At 44.0% G+C, this 15,221-nt stretch overlaps 1 protein-coding gene across 1 annotated transcript in view; it reads right to left on the bottom strand.

The window, feature by feature from the left end:
• Window positions 1–618: 618 nt before the first annotated feature.
• LOC118964465 (protein piccolo-like) overlaps window positions 619–15,221 on the bottom strand; it is a 31,309-nt gene continuing 16,706 nt past the window's right edge. Inside the window, exons 4-8 of the mRNA XM_036976108.1 lie at window positions 13,252–14,220; window positions 11,169–12,569; window positions 4,172–5,089; window positions 2,426–4,036; window positions 619–1,956 (exon numbers count right to left, since the gene is read on the bottom strand). Of these exons, the coding sequence (XP_036832003.1) occupies window positions 817–1,956; window positions 2,426–4,036; window positions 4,172–5,089; window positions 11,169–12,569; window positions 13,252–14,220 (6,039 nt within the window). The 3' untranslated portion in view covers window positions 619–816. The remainder of the gene's footprint in view (window positions 1,957–2,425; window positions 4,037–4,171; window positions 5,090–11,168; window positions 12,570–13,251; window positions 14,221–15,221) is intronic.

Here is a 15,221-nt window from a genome sequence, read left to right as displayed (position 1 = left end):
CAGCGATCAAGACGACACACTGAGTGTAAATATATATTGATTGCAATTGTTCCCGAATGAGTGAGCCTTCATGTGCAAAGGATTCACATTTCAATTGTTATAATTATCACTCTGTAGTGACTTCTTAGTCGACCCCCACTTCCCCTTTTGTCTAACAAGCCGCCATGCCGGTTTAGCCCACTAGGGCACATTCTCCTATCATTTCTTGTAACCATATTTACTGTTTGTTTATGCATTTCAGTGAAATACTTAGTTAGTAATAAATAAATGATTTAAGACAATTGATGTATGGATGACTCATAGTGAAGACTGGGTTCGTGCAGATAACCAACAATTTACGACGTTTGGAATGAGACTAACGTGAGGTAAAGTAAATAATTCATTAATCAGAAGACTAATTGATCAGATAAAATATCTGAAAAGTTATTTTAGGAAATTATAACTTTGCAATCTGAATGTTTTTCCTTGGTGCCCCGACTTCTTAGTTAATTACATTTACATGATTAATAAGTTGATCGCGTAATACTAATTACAGAGAATCTTTGATAAAAACTATAAGTCTTCAATTTAATGATAGTAAAGACACGACACAATGCAAAACTATAAGACCTGGCTCCTCTAGAAGCAACATAACTAGTCTAAGGCTGGATAATAAAACAGTTTAGTGAGTATATCAACCTCTGCCATGTGCCTATGGGGTTAGCATTTTCTGAATAGTGCACGAGAAATTACACCTGCTCAACGCGGCATTGGGGATTACAGAGGCCTTGAAACATGTTTAAGTTATAAACATAATCAAATGTAATTAACATATTTTCACAGTCTTACCTCTGTTTCATGTGGCATGGGGTTAAATCCACAGAGGTTGCAGACAGTGTTCTTGCATTCGGTGCAGGTGTTGTAGTTGGGAGGGTCCTTGGAGTCAATGTTGAGTTCCACCTTGCAGAGTGGACAGGTGGACTGGCCTGCTTTGAGAGCTGGTTGGGAAGATGCTTTTCCCTTTGGAGGTTCTAATGGGGGTTGGTCCACTTTGGCGTGTAATAATGTGGGGACCTTGGCCTGTTGGGGTTGCTCTGCTTTCTTCTCCTCTGCATTCTGAACAGCATGTGGTTTGGTCTCCTTTGCAGGGGTCATCATGGGAGAGGCCGGTGCAGACACCATGGGGGAAGCTGGCAGAGTGGTGTGGGGCTCATCCTGAACAGCTGAGGTGATCAAAGTGGATGCAGAGCTGAAGATGGAGGATCCAAAGCCAAACATCTTCCCAGACACTGACTCTTCAGGCTTTGACTGAGAAGGCTGAGATTTAGCACCGCCAAAGCCAAAGAAGCCCACTGACTGCTTTGGGGGCTTGGCCTGTGGTTGTGATACAGCTTTGGCAGGAGAGGTCCCACCTTTTGGAAGCTGTTGTTGAGGCTTTCCAGGCTCCTGCTTTAGGGGATCAGTTTTGGGGTCTATCTTTGGAACTTGCTGGTGCTGCAGTTGTGGTGGGGGCTTAGCATCAGGCTGTTGCAGTGGAGGAGTTTGCTTTTCTGGCTGTTGTGCAGGTGTAGCAGCACCACTGGGTATGAGTGTCACTGGAATTGTTTGTTCCACTGGTTTCTGAACAATTATAGGTTCCTGTTTGTCCTTTGCAGCCACAGCAGGTGGAGCATGTTTGTTTTGTGGGGATCCTGGTGCTGGGGTCTCCTCCTTTTTGACTGCAGCTGTTGATGGGGTTCCAGCCGGTATTAGTGTCTCCTGAGGTACAGTGGGTGGAGGAATCTCTTTTTGGGCAGCCGCAGGTGTTGGAATCTCCTCCTTTTGGGGTTTAGCTGGTGCTGGGGTCAGCTTTAGAGATGCAGCAGGTGTGGAGACTTTGCTTGGCAAGGGTTGGGATTTAATCATCGGCGGTCCTGGGGGTTCCATTCCTCCAAGAGCTCTCTGCATCTGGCAGTTCAGACACAGCCATTCCTTTACCTGAAATAAAATAACAGTATTGGACATTTTTTTCAACAAACAATCTTGTAGAATTGTATTGCAGTCTGAGGACTTACAGATGCTCTTATCTTAGTTGCTATTTAAATGCTTCATAGTAGATGTTACAAACATGTAGTAAAACTACTGACATAATGCTCTAAATCTGAAGATGTTAAATCAAATGAATCATTTATATCAGACTGTATTAATACAATTCTTCCAGATTACAATTTGCTTCCAGGAAGATCATAAACAAATATTAGACCATTTGGAGAAAAGCCAATAGTTATAACAAGAGCTCCATCAAAGCTTGTTATCCTATCTTACAACTCAGATAAAAGTGATGACTGGCAACTATAGACACTGTCAATGCATAGTTAGTATTCTTAAATAACTGTTGTAAAATAAAGTGCAACATTTATGTTAGAGTAGCCAAATTACTTTGATGAAAAATAGACAGTTTAATTACCTCTGTTTCATGTGGCATGGGGTTAAATCCACAGAGGTTGCAGACAGTGTTCTTGCATTCAGTACAGGTGTTGTAGTTGGGAGGGTCCTTGGAGCCCATGTTGAGGTCCACCTTGCAGAGTGGACAGGTGGACTGGCCTGCTTTGAGAGCTGGTTGGGAAGATGCTGCTCCCTTTGGAGGCTCTGATGTGGGTTTGTCCACGTTGGCCTGTAATAATGTGGGGACCTTGGCCTGTTGGGGTTGCTCTGCTTTCTTCTCCTCTGCATTCTGAACAGCAGGTGGTTTGGTCTCCTTTGCAGGGGGCATCTTGGGAGAGGCCGGTGCAGACACCATGGGGGAAGCTGGCAGAGTGGTGTGGGGCTCATCCTGAACAGCTGAGGTGATCAAAGTGGATGCAGAACTGAAGATGGAGGAGCCAAAGCCAAACATCTTACCCGACACTGACTCTTCAGGCTTTGAGGGGGTAGACTGAGATTTGGGACCACCAAAGCCAAATAAGCCTCCTGACTCCTGCTTGGGGGGTTGCTGTGTGGATGGGATGGCACTACTCTGGCTGGGCTGCTGTGGTGGTGTCTGAGGTTCTGATGTTCCCTGGTTTTCTAGTGCCTTCTGAGCAGGTGCTGAACTGGCTGGTTTCCCAAGCTCCTGCTTTGGGGGAGTGATTTTGGGGTCTGGCTTTGGAGCTTCCTGGGGCTGTACTTGTGCCAGAGGCTGTGCAGCAGGCATTTTCTTTTCTGGCTGCTGTAAGGGTTGAACAACCTTGTTCTGCTTGTTTGTAGGTGTGGCTGGTGGCTCCATCGACTTTTGAACAATTGCAGGTTTCTGGTTGTCAATCGAGATCTCAGTAGATGAACGCTCTTTTTTCATTGCGGAGCCAAGTGTTGTTGCCTCGTTTGTTTTGAGTGAATCTGGAACAGGTGCCTCATTGCTTATAACTGCAGCTGGAAGTTGGACCTCTTTAGTCTCTACTGCTGTTGAAAATGGTGCTTCCTTCTTCAGAGGTAAACCTGATTGTCCAGCATAGTTATCTTGGGTTGAACCTGGTGTTGGGGACACCTTTCTGTTTTGTGACCCTGGTAGTATATGTTCCTTATTATTTTGAGGTGAGGCTGGTGCCCCCTTAGTGAGAGGTGAACCAGTGACCTCCTTGATGAGAGGGGAGGCAGAAGTTGGTTCCTCCTTGATAAGGGCTGAGGCAGAAATGTCCTTCTTGACAGGCAAAGCTGTGGTTGGGACCTCATCTGTTACAGAAACACCTGGTGGTGTAGGATATTTTTTATTTTGTGGTGAATCTGGTGTTGGAGTGTCCTGCTTTAAAGCTCTAACTGGTGTCTCCCCCATTTTGGATGAGGCTGGTAATGGAGTCTCCTTTTGTGGTGCAGCAAGAGTGGTTGTCTCTTCTTTTTGGAGTGTGGATGCGGCCTTCTTCTGATCTACAGCAGGTATGACAGTCTCCTTTTCCTTTTGAGTTGCCGGAGGCTCCTTTTGAGGTGCAACAGGTGTAGAAACTTTGTTGAGTAAGGGTTGGGGTTTCATCATGAGGGGTTCTGGGGGTTCCATTCCCCCAAGAGCTCTCTGCATCTGGCAGTTCAGACACAGCCATTCCTTCACCTGAAAAAACATATTCAGTCAAATTTAATTTAAGAGTAAACTATGATAATCAAACTGAAAATAACAGACTGTGTTCAATGGATTTTTTGAAATAAACAAGAACATAAAATACCACGTGCTTGCAATTTCATTTACCTCAGTAACATGTGGCATTGGGTTAAATCCACAGAGGTTGCAGACAGTGTTCTTGCATTCGGTACAGGTGTTGTAGTTGGGAGGGTCCTTGGAGTCAATGTTGAGGTCCACCTTGCAGAGTGGACAGGTGGACTGGCCTGCTTTGAGAGCTGGTTGGGAGGATGCTACTCCTTTTGGGGGCTCTGATGAGGGTTGGTCAACTTTAGCCTGTACTGATGGGGGGACCTTGGCCTGCTGGGGTTGCTCTGCTTTTGATTCCTCTGCTCTCTCAGTAGCAGGTGGTTTGGTCTCCTTTGCAGGGGGCAACTTGTGAGAGGCCAGTGCAGACACCTTTGGGGAACCTGGCGGTGTGGTGTGGGGCTCATCCTGAACAGCTGAGGTGATCAAAGTGGATGCAGAGCTGAAGATGGAGGAGCCAAAGCCAAACATCTTACCAGACACTGACTCTTCAGCCTTTGAGGGGGTAGACTGAGATTTGGTACCACCAAAGCCAAAGAAGCCTCCTGACTCCTGCTTGGGGTGTTGCTGTGTGTCTGGGATGGCACTACTCTGCCTACGCCCAGGCTGGCTGGGATGCTGTGGTGGTTTCTGAGGTTCTGAAGCTCTCCGGTTCCCTTGTGATGCCATCTGAGCTGGGCTTGCCGGCATTTGAGTGCTTGCTGCTTTAGTAGCTTCAGCTTTTGATATCTCAGCTGCAGGGGGAACTGGTTTCCTTTGAGGGGAGCTTGGGATTGGACTGTCTGTCTTCACAGATGCAGCAGGTGTTGTAATGTCCTTTTGAGCTGCAATAGGTGTGACAGTGATTGTTTGAGGTGCAAAAACTTTGTTGGGATACAGTTTCATCATGAGGGGTTCTGGGGGTTCAATTCCTCCAAGAGCTCTCTGCATCTGGCAGTTCAGACACAGCCACTCCTTCATCTGAAAGTGTAGTGTTGTGTTAGATACATACTGTTGTTGGATTCTGGGTTAAACTTGGGACATTTCTATCCTAGAGACTAATTTTTACATCAGAAGTTAATGGTTATCTGTAGGAGCCAGATGGCTTTGGAATGTGCTGGGTGGACAGGAGGAAGACACAGGATTGCTATAGGGGATACGGATGGACATCTGTGAATTGGGCAAATGAGGGGTTGAGGTCGATCTGACCTAGATCCCCTTAAGGGAGAAATTATGCTTTATTACCCCTTTACTTCATCTTCCTGTCATACCACAATTGATGTTAGGATTAGAGAGAAGGGGGAAGTGCCTACATTGGAGTATACAGTGGCTTGCGAAAGTATTCACCCCCTTGGCATTTTTCCTACTTTGTTGCCTTACATCCTGGAATTAAAATGTATGTTTTGGGGGGTTTGTATCACTTGATTTACACAACATGCCTCCACTTTGAAGATGCAAAATATTTCATATTGTGAAACAAACAAGAAATAAGACAAAAAACTGAAAACTTGAGCATTTACAACTATTCATCCCACCCAAAGTCAATACTTTGTAGAGCCACCTTTTGCAGCAATTACAGCAGTAAGTCTCTTGGGGTATGTCTCTATAAGTTTGGCACATCTAGCCACTGGGATTGTTGCCCATCCTTCATGGCAAAACTGCTCCAGCTCCTTCATGTTGGATGGGTTCCGCAGGTGTACAGCAATCTTTAAGTCATACAACAGATTCTCAATTGGATTGAGGTCAGGGCTTTGACTAGGCCATTCCAAGACATTTAAATGTTTCCCCTTAAACCACTGAAGTGTTGCATTAGCAGTATGCTTAGGGTCATTGTCCTGCTGCAAGGTGAACCTCTGTCCCAGTCTCAAATCTCTGTAAGACTGAAACAGGTTTCCCTAAAGAATTTCCCTGTATTTAGCGCCATGCATCATGCCTTCAATTCGGACCAGTTTCCCAGTCCCTGCCGATGGAAAAACATCCCCACTGCATGATGCTGACACCACCATGCTTCACTGTGGAGATGGTATTCTCGGGGTGATGAGAGATGTTGGGTTTGCACCAGACATAGCGTTTTCCTTGATGACCAAAAAGCTCAATTTTAGTCTCATCTGACCAGAGTACCTTCTTCCATATGTTTGGGGAGTCTCCCACATGCCTTTTGGCAAACACCAAACATGTTTGCTTATTTTTTTCTTTAAGCAATGCCTTTTTTTCTGGCCACTCTTTTGTAAAGCCCAGCTCTGTAGAGTGTACGGCTTAAAGTGGTCTTATGGACACACACTCCAATCTTTGCATCTCCTTCAGGGTTATCTTTGGTTTCTTTGTTGCCTCCCTGATTAAAGCCCTCCTTGCCTGGTCTGTGAGTTTTGGTGGGCGGCCCTCTCTTGGCATGTTTGTTGTGGTGACATATTCTTTCCATTTTTTAACAATGGATTCTACAGTGCTCTGTGGGATGTTCAAAGTTCCGTAAATTTTGATAACCCAACCCTGATCTGTACTTCTCCACAACTTTGCCCCTGACCTTTTTGGAGAGCTCCTTGGCCTTCATGGTGCCGCTTGCTTGGAGGTGCCCGTTGCTTAGTGGTGTTGCAGACTCTGGGGCCTTTCAGAACAGGTGTATATAAACTGAGATCATGTGACAGATTATGTGACACTTAGATTGCACACAGGTGGACTTTATTTAACTAATTATGTGACTCCTGGAGGTAATTGGTTGCACCAGCTCTTATTTAGGGACTTCATAGCAAAGGGGTGAATACACAAGAACTCACCACTTTTCCGTAAAAAAAAAAAGTAACGTTTTTATTTTTTACTTCACCAATTTGGAATATTTTGTGTATGTGCATTACATGAAATGAAAATGAAAATCCATTTAAATTACAGGTTGTATTGCAACATAATAGGACAAACTCCAAGGGGGATGAATACTTTTGTAAGGCACTGTATATACTTGTGGTGGTGGAAAGATCCTTTGTCTAATGCAGCTGTATTCATCCTCTGGGCAGAAAAAACTTGGTAAAGCTTTCATAGTGTCCGTAGAGTTTTTTACTCTGAGAATTAGAACCTAACACTGTATGTGGGATGGGGGTGTGGGGAATAAACCGATACAGTTACATATCGCAACATTATTTTTCAACAATAATATTTTGATATTTGATTCCAAGAATCGATTTGTAAAAAAATATATAAACATTGCCTTCGGAAAGTGTTCAGACCCCTTGACTTTTTACACATTTTGTTACGTTACAGTCTAATTCTAAAATGGATTAAATAAAATCCTCATTACTCTTCAAACAATACCCTAGAATGTCAAAGCGAAAACAGGTTTTTACAAATGTTTGCAAATATATAAAAAACAAAAAACAGAAATACCTTATTTAGATACAGTTGAAGTCGGAAGTTTACATACACTTTAGCCAAATACATTTATACTCAGTTTTTCACAATTCCTGACATTTAATCCTCGTAAAAATTCCCTGTCTTAGGTCAGTTAGGATCACCACTTTATTTTAAGAATGTGAAATGTTAGAATAATAGTAGAGAGTGATTTATTTAAGCTTTTATGTCTTTCATCACATTCTCAGCGGGACAGAAGTTTACATACACTCAATTAGTATTTGAAAGCATTGCATTTAAATAGTTTAACTTGAGTCAAGCATTTCGGGTAGCCTTCCACAAGCTTCCCACAATAAGTTGGGTGAATTTTGCCGCATTCCTCCTGACAGAGCTGGAAAAATGACTTGTCTCATACACAAAGTAGATGTCCTAACCGTCTTGCCAAAACTATAGTTTGTTAACAACACATTTGTGGAGTGGTTGAAAAACGAGTTTTAATGACTCTAAACTAATTGTATGTAAACTTCTCACTTGAACTGTAAGTATTCAGACCCTTTGCCATGAGACTCGAAATTGACCTCAGGTGCACCCTGTTTCCATTGATCATCCTTGAGCTGTTTCTACAACTTGATTGGAGTCCACCTGTGAAAAATTCAATTGAATGGACATAATTTGAAAAGGCACAAACCTGTCTATATAAGGTCCCACAGTTGACAGTGCATGTCAGAGCAAAAACCAAGCCATGAGGTTGAAGGAATTGCCTGTAGACCTCAGAGACAAGATTGTGTAGAGGAATAGATCTGGGGAAGGGTACCAAAACAATTCTGCAGCCTTGAAGATCCACAAGAACACAGTGGCCTCCATCATTCTTAAATTTAAGATGTTTGGAAACACCAAGACTCTTCTTATAGCTGACCGCCTGACCAAACTGATCAATCAGGATACAAGGGCATTGGTCAGGGAGCTGACCAAGAACCTGATGGTCACTCTGACAGAGCTCTAGAGTTAATCTGAAACCAAGATTGAACTCTTTGGCCTGAATGAAAAGCGTCACGTTTGGAGGAAACCTGGCACCATCCAGATGTTTTTCAGTGGCAGGGACTGGGAGACTAGTCAGGATCGAGACAAAGATGAACGGAGCAAAGTACAGAGAGATCCATGATGAAAACCTGCTTCAGAGCCCTCAGGACTCAGACTACGGTGAAGGTTGACCTTCCAACAGGACAACGACCCTAAGCACACAGCCAAGAAAATGCAGGTGTGGCTTCGGAACAAGTCTCCGAATGTCCTTGATTTGCCCAGCCAGAGCCCGGACTTGAACCTGATATAACATCTCTTGAGAGACCTGAAAATAGTTATGCAGCAATGCTCCCGATCCAACCTGACAGAGCTTGAAAGGATCTGCAGAGAAGAATTGGAGAAACTCCCCAAATACAGGTGTGCCAAGCTTGTAGAGTCATATACAAGAAGACTCGATGCTGTAATTGCTGCCAAAACCTGTTTTTGCCTTGTTATTATGAGATATTGTGCGTAGATTGATGAGGAAAATAAACATTTTAATCAATTTTAGAATAAGGCTGTAATGTAACAAAATGTGGAAAAAGTCAAGAGGTCTGAATACTTTCCGTAGGCACTGTATATTTAAGCAATAATGCACGAGGGGGTGTGGTATATTGGCCATATACCACAAACCCCTGAGGTGCCTTATTGCTATTATAAATTGGTTACCAATGCAATTAGACCAGTACAAATACATGTTTTGTCATACCAGTGGTATACGGGATGATATACAGTGCCTTGCGAAAGTATTCGGCCCCCTTGAACTTTGCGACCTTTTGCCACATTTCAGGCTTCAAACATAAAGATATAAAACTGTATTTTTTTGTGAAGAATCAACAACAAGTGGGACACAATCATGAAGTGGAACGACATTTATTGGATATTTCAAACTTTTTTAACAAATCAAAAACTGAAAAATTGGGCGTGCAAAATTATTCAGCCCCTTTACTTTCAGTGCAGCAAACTCTCTCCAGAAGTTCAGTGAGGATCTCTGAATGATCCAATGTTGACCTAAATGACTAATGATGATAAATACAATCCACCTGTGTGTAATCAAGTCTCCGTATAAATGCACCTGCACTGTGATAGTCTCAGAGGTCCGTTAAAAGCGCAGAGAGCATCATGAAGAACAAGGAACACACCAGGCAGGTCCGAGATACTGTTGTGAAGAAGTTTAAAGCCGGATTTGGATACAAAAAGATTTCCCAAGCTTTAAACATCCCAAGGAGCACTGTGCAAGCGATAATATTGAAATGGAAGGAGTATCAGACCACTGCAAATCTACCAAGACCTGGCCGTCCCTCTAAACTTTCAGCTCATACAAGGAGAAGACTGATCAGAGATGCAGCCAAGAGGCCCATGATCACTAAGGATGAACTGCAGAGATCTACAGCTGAGGTGGGAGACTCTGTCCATAGGACAACAATCAGTCGTATATTGCACAAATCTGGCCTTTATGGAAGAGTGGCAAGAAGAAAGCCATCTCTTAAAGATATCCATAAAAAGTGTTGTTTACAGTTTGCCACAAGCCACCTGGGAGACACACCAAACATGTGGAAGAAGGTGCTCTGGTCAGATGAAACCAAAATTGAACTTTTTGGCAACAATGCAAAACGTTATGTTTGGCGTAAAAGCAACACAGCTGAACACACCATCCCCACTGTCAAACATGGTGGTGGCAGCATCATGGTTTGGGCCTGCTTTTCTTCAGCAGGGACAGGGAAGATGGTTAAAATTGATGGGAAGATGGATGGAGCCAAATACAGGACCATACTGGAAGAAAACCTGATGGAGTCTGCAAAAGACCTGAGACTAGGATGGAGATTTGTCTTCCAACAAGACAATGATCCAAAACATAAAGCAAAATCTACAATGGAATGGTTCAAAAATAAACATATCCAGGTGTTAGAATGGCCAAGTCAAAGTCCAGACCTGAATCCAATCGAGAATCTGTGGAAAGAACTGAAAACTGCTGTTCACAAATGCTCTCCATCCAACCTCACTGAGCTCGAGCTGTTTTGCAAGGAGGAATGGGAAAAAAATTCAGTCTCTCGATGTGCAAAACTGATAGAGACATACCCCAAGCGACTTACAGCTGTAATCGCAGCAAAAGGTGGCGCTACATAGTATTAACTTAAGGGGGCTGAATAATTTTGCACGCCCAATTTTTCAGTTTTTGATTTGTTAAAAAAGTTAGAAATATCCAATAAATGTCGTTCCATTTCATGATTGTGTCCCACTTGTTGTTGATTCTTCACAAAAAAATACAGTTTTATATCTTTATGTTTGAAGCCTGAAATGTGGCAAAAGGTCGCAAAGTTCAAGGGGGCCGAATACTTTTGCAAGGCACTGTACCACGGCTGTCAGCCAATCTGCATTCAGGGCTCGAACCATCCAGTTTATAATGCTGAATATTTCCATCTGAATATTCAGTCTGCATACGACATCGTTTTTCTAAGTATCTTGCTTGAATATTATACAGTATTTAAGTTGAATTGATATGTTACAATTCGTGTAACTAAAGCACTCAATACAAATACCTTAAATGTCCCTATTATTGAAACTTTCAACTGAATAAAACATTGGTAGGCAAAGGCAATTTGACAAGAGTAGCCATAATTGTTTTACGTTTATTAAATGAATTCCCAGAATAGTAATTTCTTACCTCAGTAACGCTTGGCATGGGGTTAAATCCACAGAGGTTGCAGACAGTGTTCTTGCATTCGGTACAGGTGTTGTAGTTGGGAGGGTCCTTGGAGCCCATGTTGAGTTCCATCTTACATAGTGGACAGGTGGACTGGCCTGCTTTGAGAACTGGTTGGGAAGATGCTGCTCCCTTTGGAGGCTCTGATCGGGGTTTGTCCACGTTGGCCTGTAATAATGTGGGGACCTTGGCCTGTTGGGGTTTCTCTGCTTTCTTCTCCTTTGCATTCTGAACAGCAGGTGGTTTGGTCTCCTTTGCAGGGGGCATCTTGGGAGAGGCCGGTGCAGACACCATGGGGGAAGCTGGCAGAGTGGTGTGGGGCTCATCCTGAACAGCTGAGGTGATCAAAGTGGATGCTGAGCTGAAGATGGAGGAGCCAAAGCCAAACATCTTCCCAGACACTGAATCTTCAGGCTTTGAAGGGGTAGACTGAGATTTGGGACCACCAAAGCCAAAGAAGCCTCCTGACTCCTGCTTGGGGTGTTGCTGTGTGGACGGAATGGCAATACTCTGCCTACGCCCAGGGCTGGGCTGCTGTGGTGGTTTCTGAACTTCTGATGTTCTCCGGTTTTCCTGTGGTGTCTTCTGAGCCAGTCCTGGAGAGGTCCCAACTCTAGGAGGCTGTTGCTGAGGCTTCACAGGTTCTGCTTTCAGTGCACTTGATGGGGTCTGCTGAGGCTTCACAGGTTCTGCTTTCAGTGCACTTGCTGGGGTCTGCTGAGGCTGGACTTGTGGAGTCTTCTGCTGCTGTGGTTGTGCAGCACTCCCCTGCTTAGCCCCTGATGGGTCTACTGGTTTTAAAGGACTTGAAGGTTTCTGGTCCTGCTTTGCAGTCATTGTGGGGGAGTCTGGCTTTCTTTGGGGGGAGGCTGGCATTGGGGTGTCTTTCTTTGGGGCTATGGCTGGTGTTTGAGCCTCTTTTTTGGGTGACACTGGTGTTGGTGCACCTTTTTGGGCACCAGTTGGTGTGGGAGTCTCCTGCTTTTGAAGCGCAAAGGGTGCAGACACCTTGAGGGAAGCTGGCGGTGTGGTGTGGGGCTCATCCTGAACAGCTGAAGTGATCAAAGTGGATGCAGAGCTGAAGATGGAGGAACCAAAGCCAAACATTTTCCCAGACACTGACTCTTCAGGTTTTGAGGGGACAGGCTGAGAGGCTGGAGTCACTGACTCTTTGTTGGGTGAGGCTGGTGCAGTGGCCACTTTTAGAGGACCAGATGCTGTTGGTGTGTCTCTCGTTTGAGGAGCAGCAGGAGCAGAGACTTTGTTGGGGGAAGGCTTGGGTTTCATCATGGTAGGTCCTTGAGGTTCCATTCCTCCAAGTGCTCTGTGCATCTGGCAGTTCAGACACAGCCACACATTCACCTGAAAATGTTTTCCATTGTGAGAGGAATACAGAATTTAATCAATTTCATATACAGCTATACATCTGCATGATGGAAAACAGCACAAGCAAATGTTTCTGCTGTGATATCATCAGACATTTCTCCTTACTCTCTGAGACATAAATCATCCAGCACTCTGTGATACATCATTGTTGCAGTTTTGAGCTTCAACATGACTTGCAGTTTAAGTATTAGGTGTATTGCATATGCAAAGCACTCTGCACTTCCACTTCTATTCCTTAGTTGGTAGTGTTGGTAGAATTATTATGAGTCAAGACCAAGTCAGGAAATTAAATAGCCATAACCACTACAATTGAGACTTTGATTTGTCTCTCTTTAGTAAAGTGAAATACCAATCTTTCCATGTAGGCTAAAAACATGTCAGACAAGTTGTTTAAATTTGTAAGAAGAGAGAATGAACAATTTATGAACCGACCAACGGTGCAATGTCTAAAGGTTATATCTGGAACCGAAATACATCGAAATTAATAGACATTTAAAATCTAAAAGATAACATAATTTCAGAATGACTAAGATTATCCGTGTGGAGATTAATTGGCTCTCTGAACTTTTATATAAAATAAAGTTATCTTTCTCCAAATAATAATACATCAGAACTGATTTGTTCACACAGTAAGTAAGTGATATTTGGTCAATCTTACCTCAGTAACATTTGGCATGGGGTTGAATCCACAGAGGTTGCAGACAGTGTTCTTGCATTCGGTACAGGTGTTGTAGTTGGGAGGGTCCCTGGAGCCCATGTTGAGTTCCACCTTGCAGAGTGGACAGATGGACTGGCCTGCTTTCGGAGATGGTTGGTAGGATGCTGTTCCCTTTGGAGGCTCTGATGGGGGTTTGTCCACGTTGACCTGTACTGATGGGGGGACCTTGGCCTGCTGGGGTTGCTCTGCTTTCTTCTCCTCTGCTTTCTGAGCAGCAGGTGGTTTGGTTTCCTTTGTAGGGGGCATCTTGGGAGAGGCCTGGGCTGCTGCAGACACCTTCGGAGAACCTGGTGGTGTGGTGTGGGGCTCATCCTGAACAGCTGAGGTGATCAAAGTGGATGCAGAGCTGAAGATGGAGGATCCAAAGCCAAACATCTTCCCAGACACTGAATCTTCAGGCTTTGAGGAAATCTGAGATTTAGGACCACCAAAGCCACCAAAGAAGCCCCCTGACTCCTGCTTGGCGGGCTTGGCCTGTAGTGTTGGCACAGCTTTGGCAGGAGATGTCCCACCTTTTGGAGGCTCTTGCTGAGGCTTCCCAGGCCCCTGCTGTGACAGGGTGGCATTGCTCCGCTCATGCCCAGGTTGCCCTGGCTGATCTGGTGGTTTCTGAGGCCCTGATGTTCTCCGGTTCTCCTGTGGTGCCTTCTGAACAGGTGCTGGGCTGGCTGGTTTCTGAAGGTCTGCTGCTCTAGCAACATCTGCCTTGAGTGGCTCTGTTGCTGATGTAGAAGGTTTTCTCTGGGGGGAGCCTGGTTTTGGAATGTCTTTCTTTTGGGTAGAGATGGGTGTGACAGTGGCCTTCTGAGGTGCAGAACCTTTGTTTGGAGAAGGTTGGGGTTTCATCATGGGAGGTCCTGTGGGTTCCATTCTCTTCATCTGGCAGTTCAGACACAGCCACTCCTTCACCTGAAAGAAAAGGACAGCGTAAAAATGGTCAAATCACATTATCCAACATGGTTAAATATGATTTAGTACCATGATTTCAATCAGAAACACTAAATATGCCTTTGTCAACCGATACTTGCAAATGTGATAATGGGTACTTGTGAACTTCAACTTCCACATAATCAGTAAACAAATCAATATTCACAATGTTCTGTGCCTGTCATCATAAGATAGTTTTAGGTCTTTGTAGAGAAGCCCAAGCTTATTTACAATTCAAGCTGCCGCTAGACATCAGTAACTAAATATTTCTAATGTGTTGTGTCAAGTCTAAGACGATCTCAATGTCAGTGTCCTCAAGGAAATTTAGCTATGAATTTAACTGTCCAAGAGGACAGTGTTCACCCATTGTGTAAAATAAATTGTTCATAATTATTCCATCTTCGCTAATTACACCTTTTTGTGTTATTAAGCAATTATTGCTTGATATTATTATACAGTAGCCATTAGCCAATAGTAAAAGGCTATACCTTTGTGCTAGGAGACACTCACACTCCCACTTAGGAGGGACTCTCACTTAGGAGGGAGCTGAACACCAGTCTTAAAATAAATGATGTGTCCTACAACTCACTGCCTGCACTCACAATTCAAATGTCCTCTACTGTAAATGGGCAGGGGACCATCAGGTCTCCAAACATACATGAACTCTGTGTTTTAATCTGTTTATCTGCTCTCTGATAGCGATACAGTCCTCCTGAGGGAAGCACATAATGCTGTCTATCAGACAAAAGGCCATTAGTAAAGCTTGTGGAACAGTTTACCATACCTCCCACTGCCTCTTGTAATGATACAAGGCCTCTGTGATGGTAAGGGAGTCACTGGTCTGCATAATGCAATGATAACACTAACGGATCTCATCAGCTCTGAGATATGTGCTGTTAACCAAGTCGGAGGTGAAACTCTTCCCAACTTCCCCTTGTTGTGCTGCAAAGACTGTCAGATGGACACCTACATTATCTTAATCA

This window comes from Oncorhynchus mykiss, chromosome 1 (genome assembly GCF_013265735.2).
Source record: "Oncorhynchus mykiss isolate Arlee chromosome 1, USDA_OmykA_1.1, whole genome shotgun sequence".
Classification (NCBI taxonomy): Eukaryota; Metazoa; Chordata; class Actinopteri; order Salmoniformes; family Salmonidae; genus Oncorhynchus; species Oncorhynchus mykiss.
Note: the sequence above shows the minus strand (reverse complement) of the source record. Positions and strands in the feature narration are given on the sequence as shown.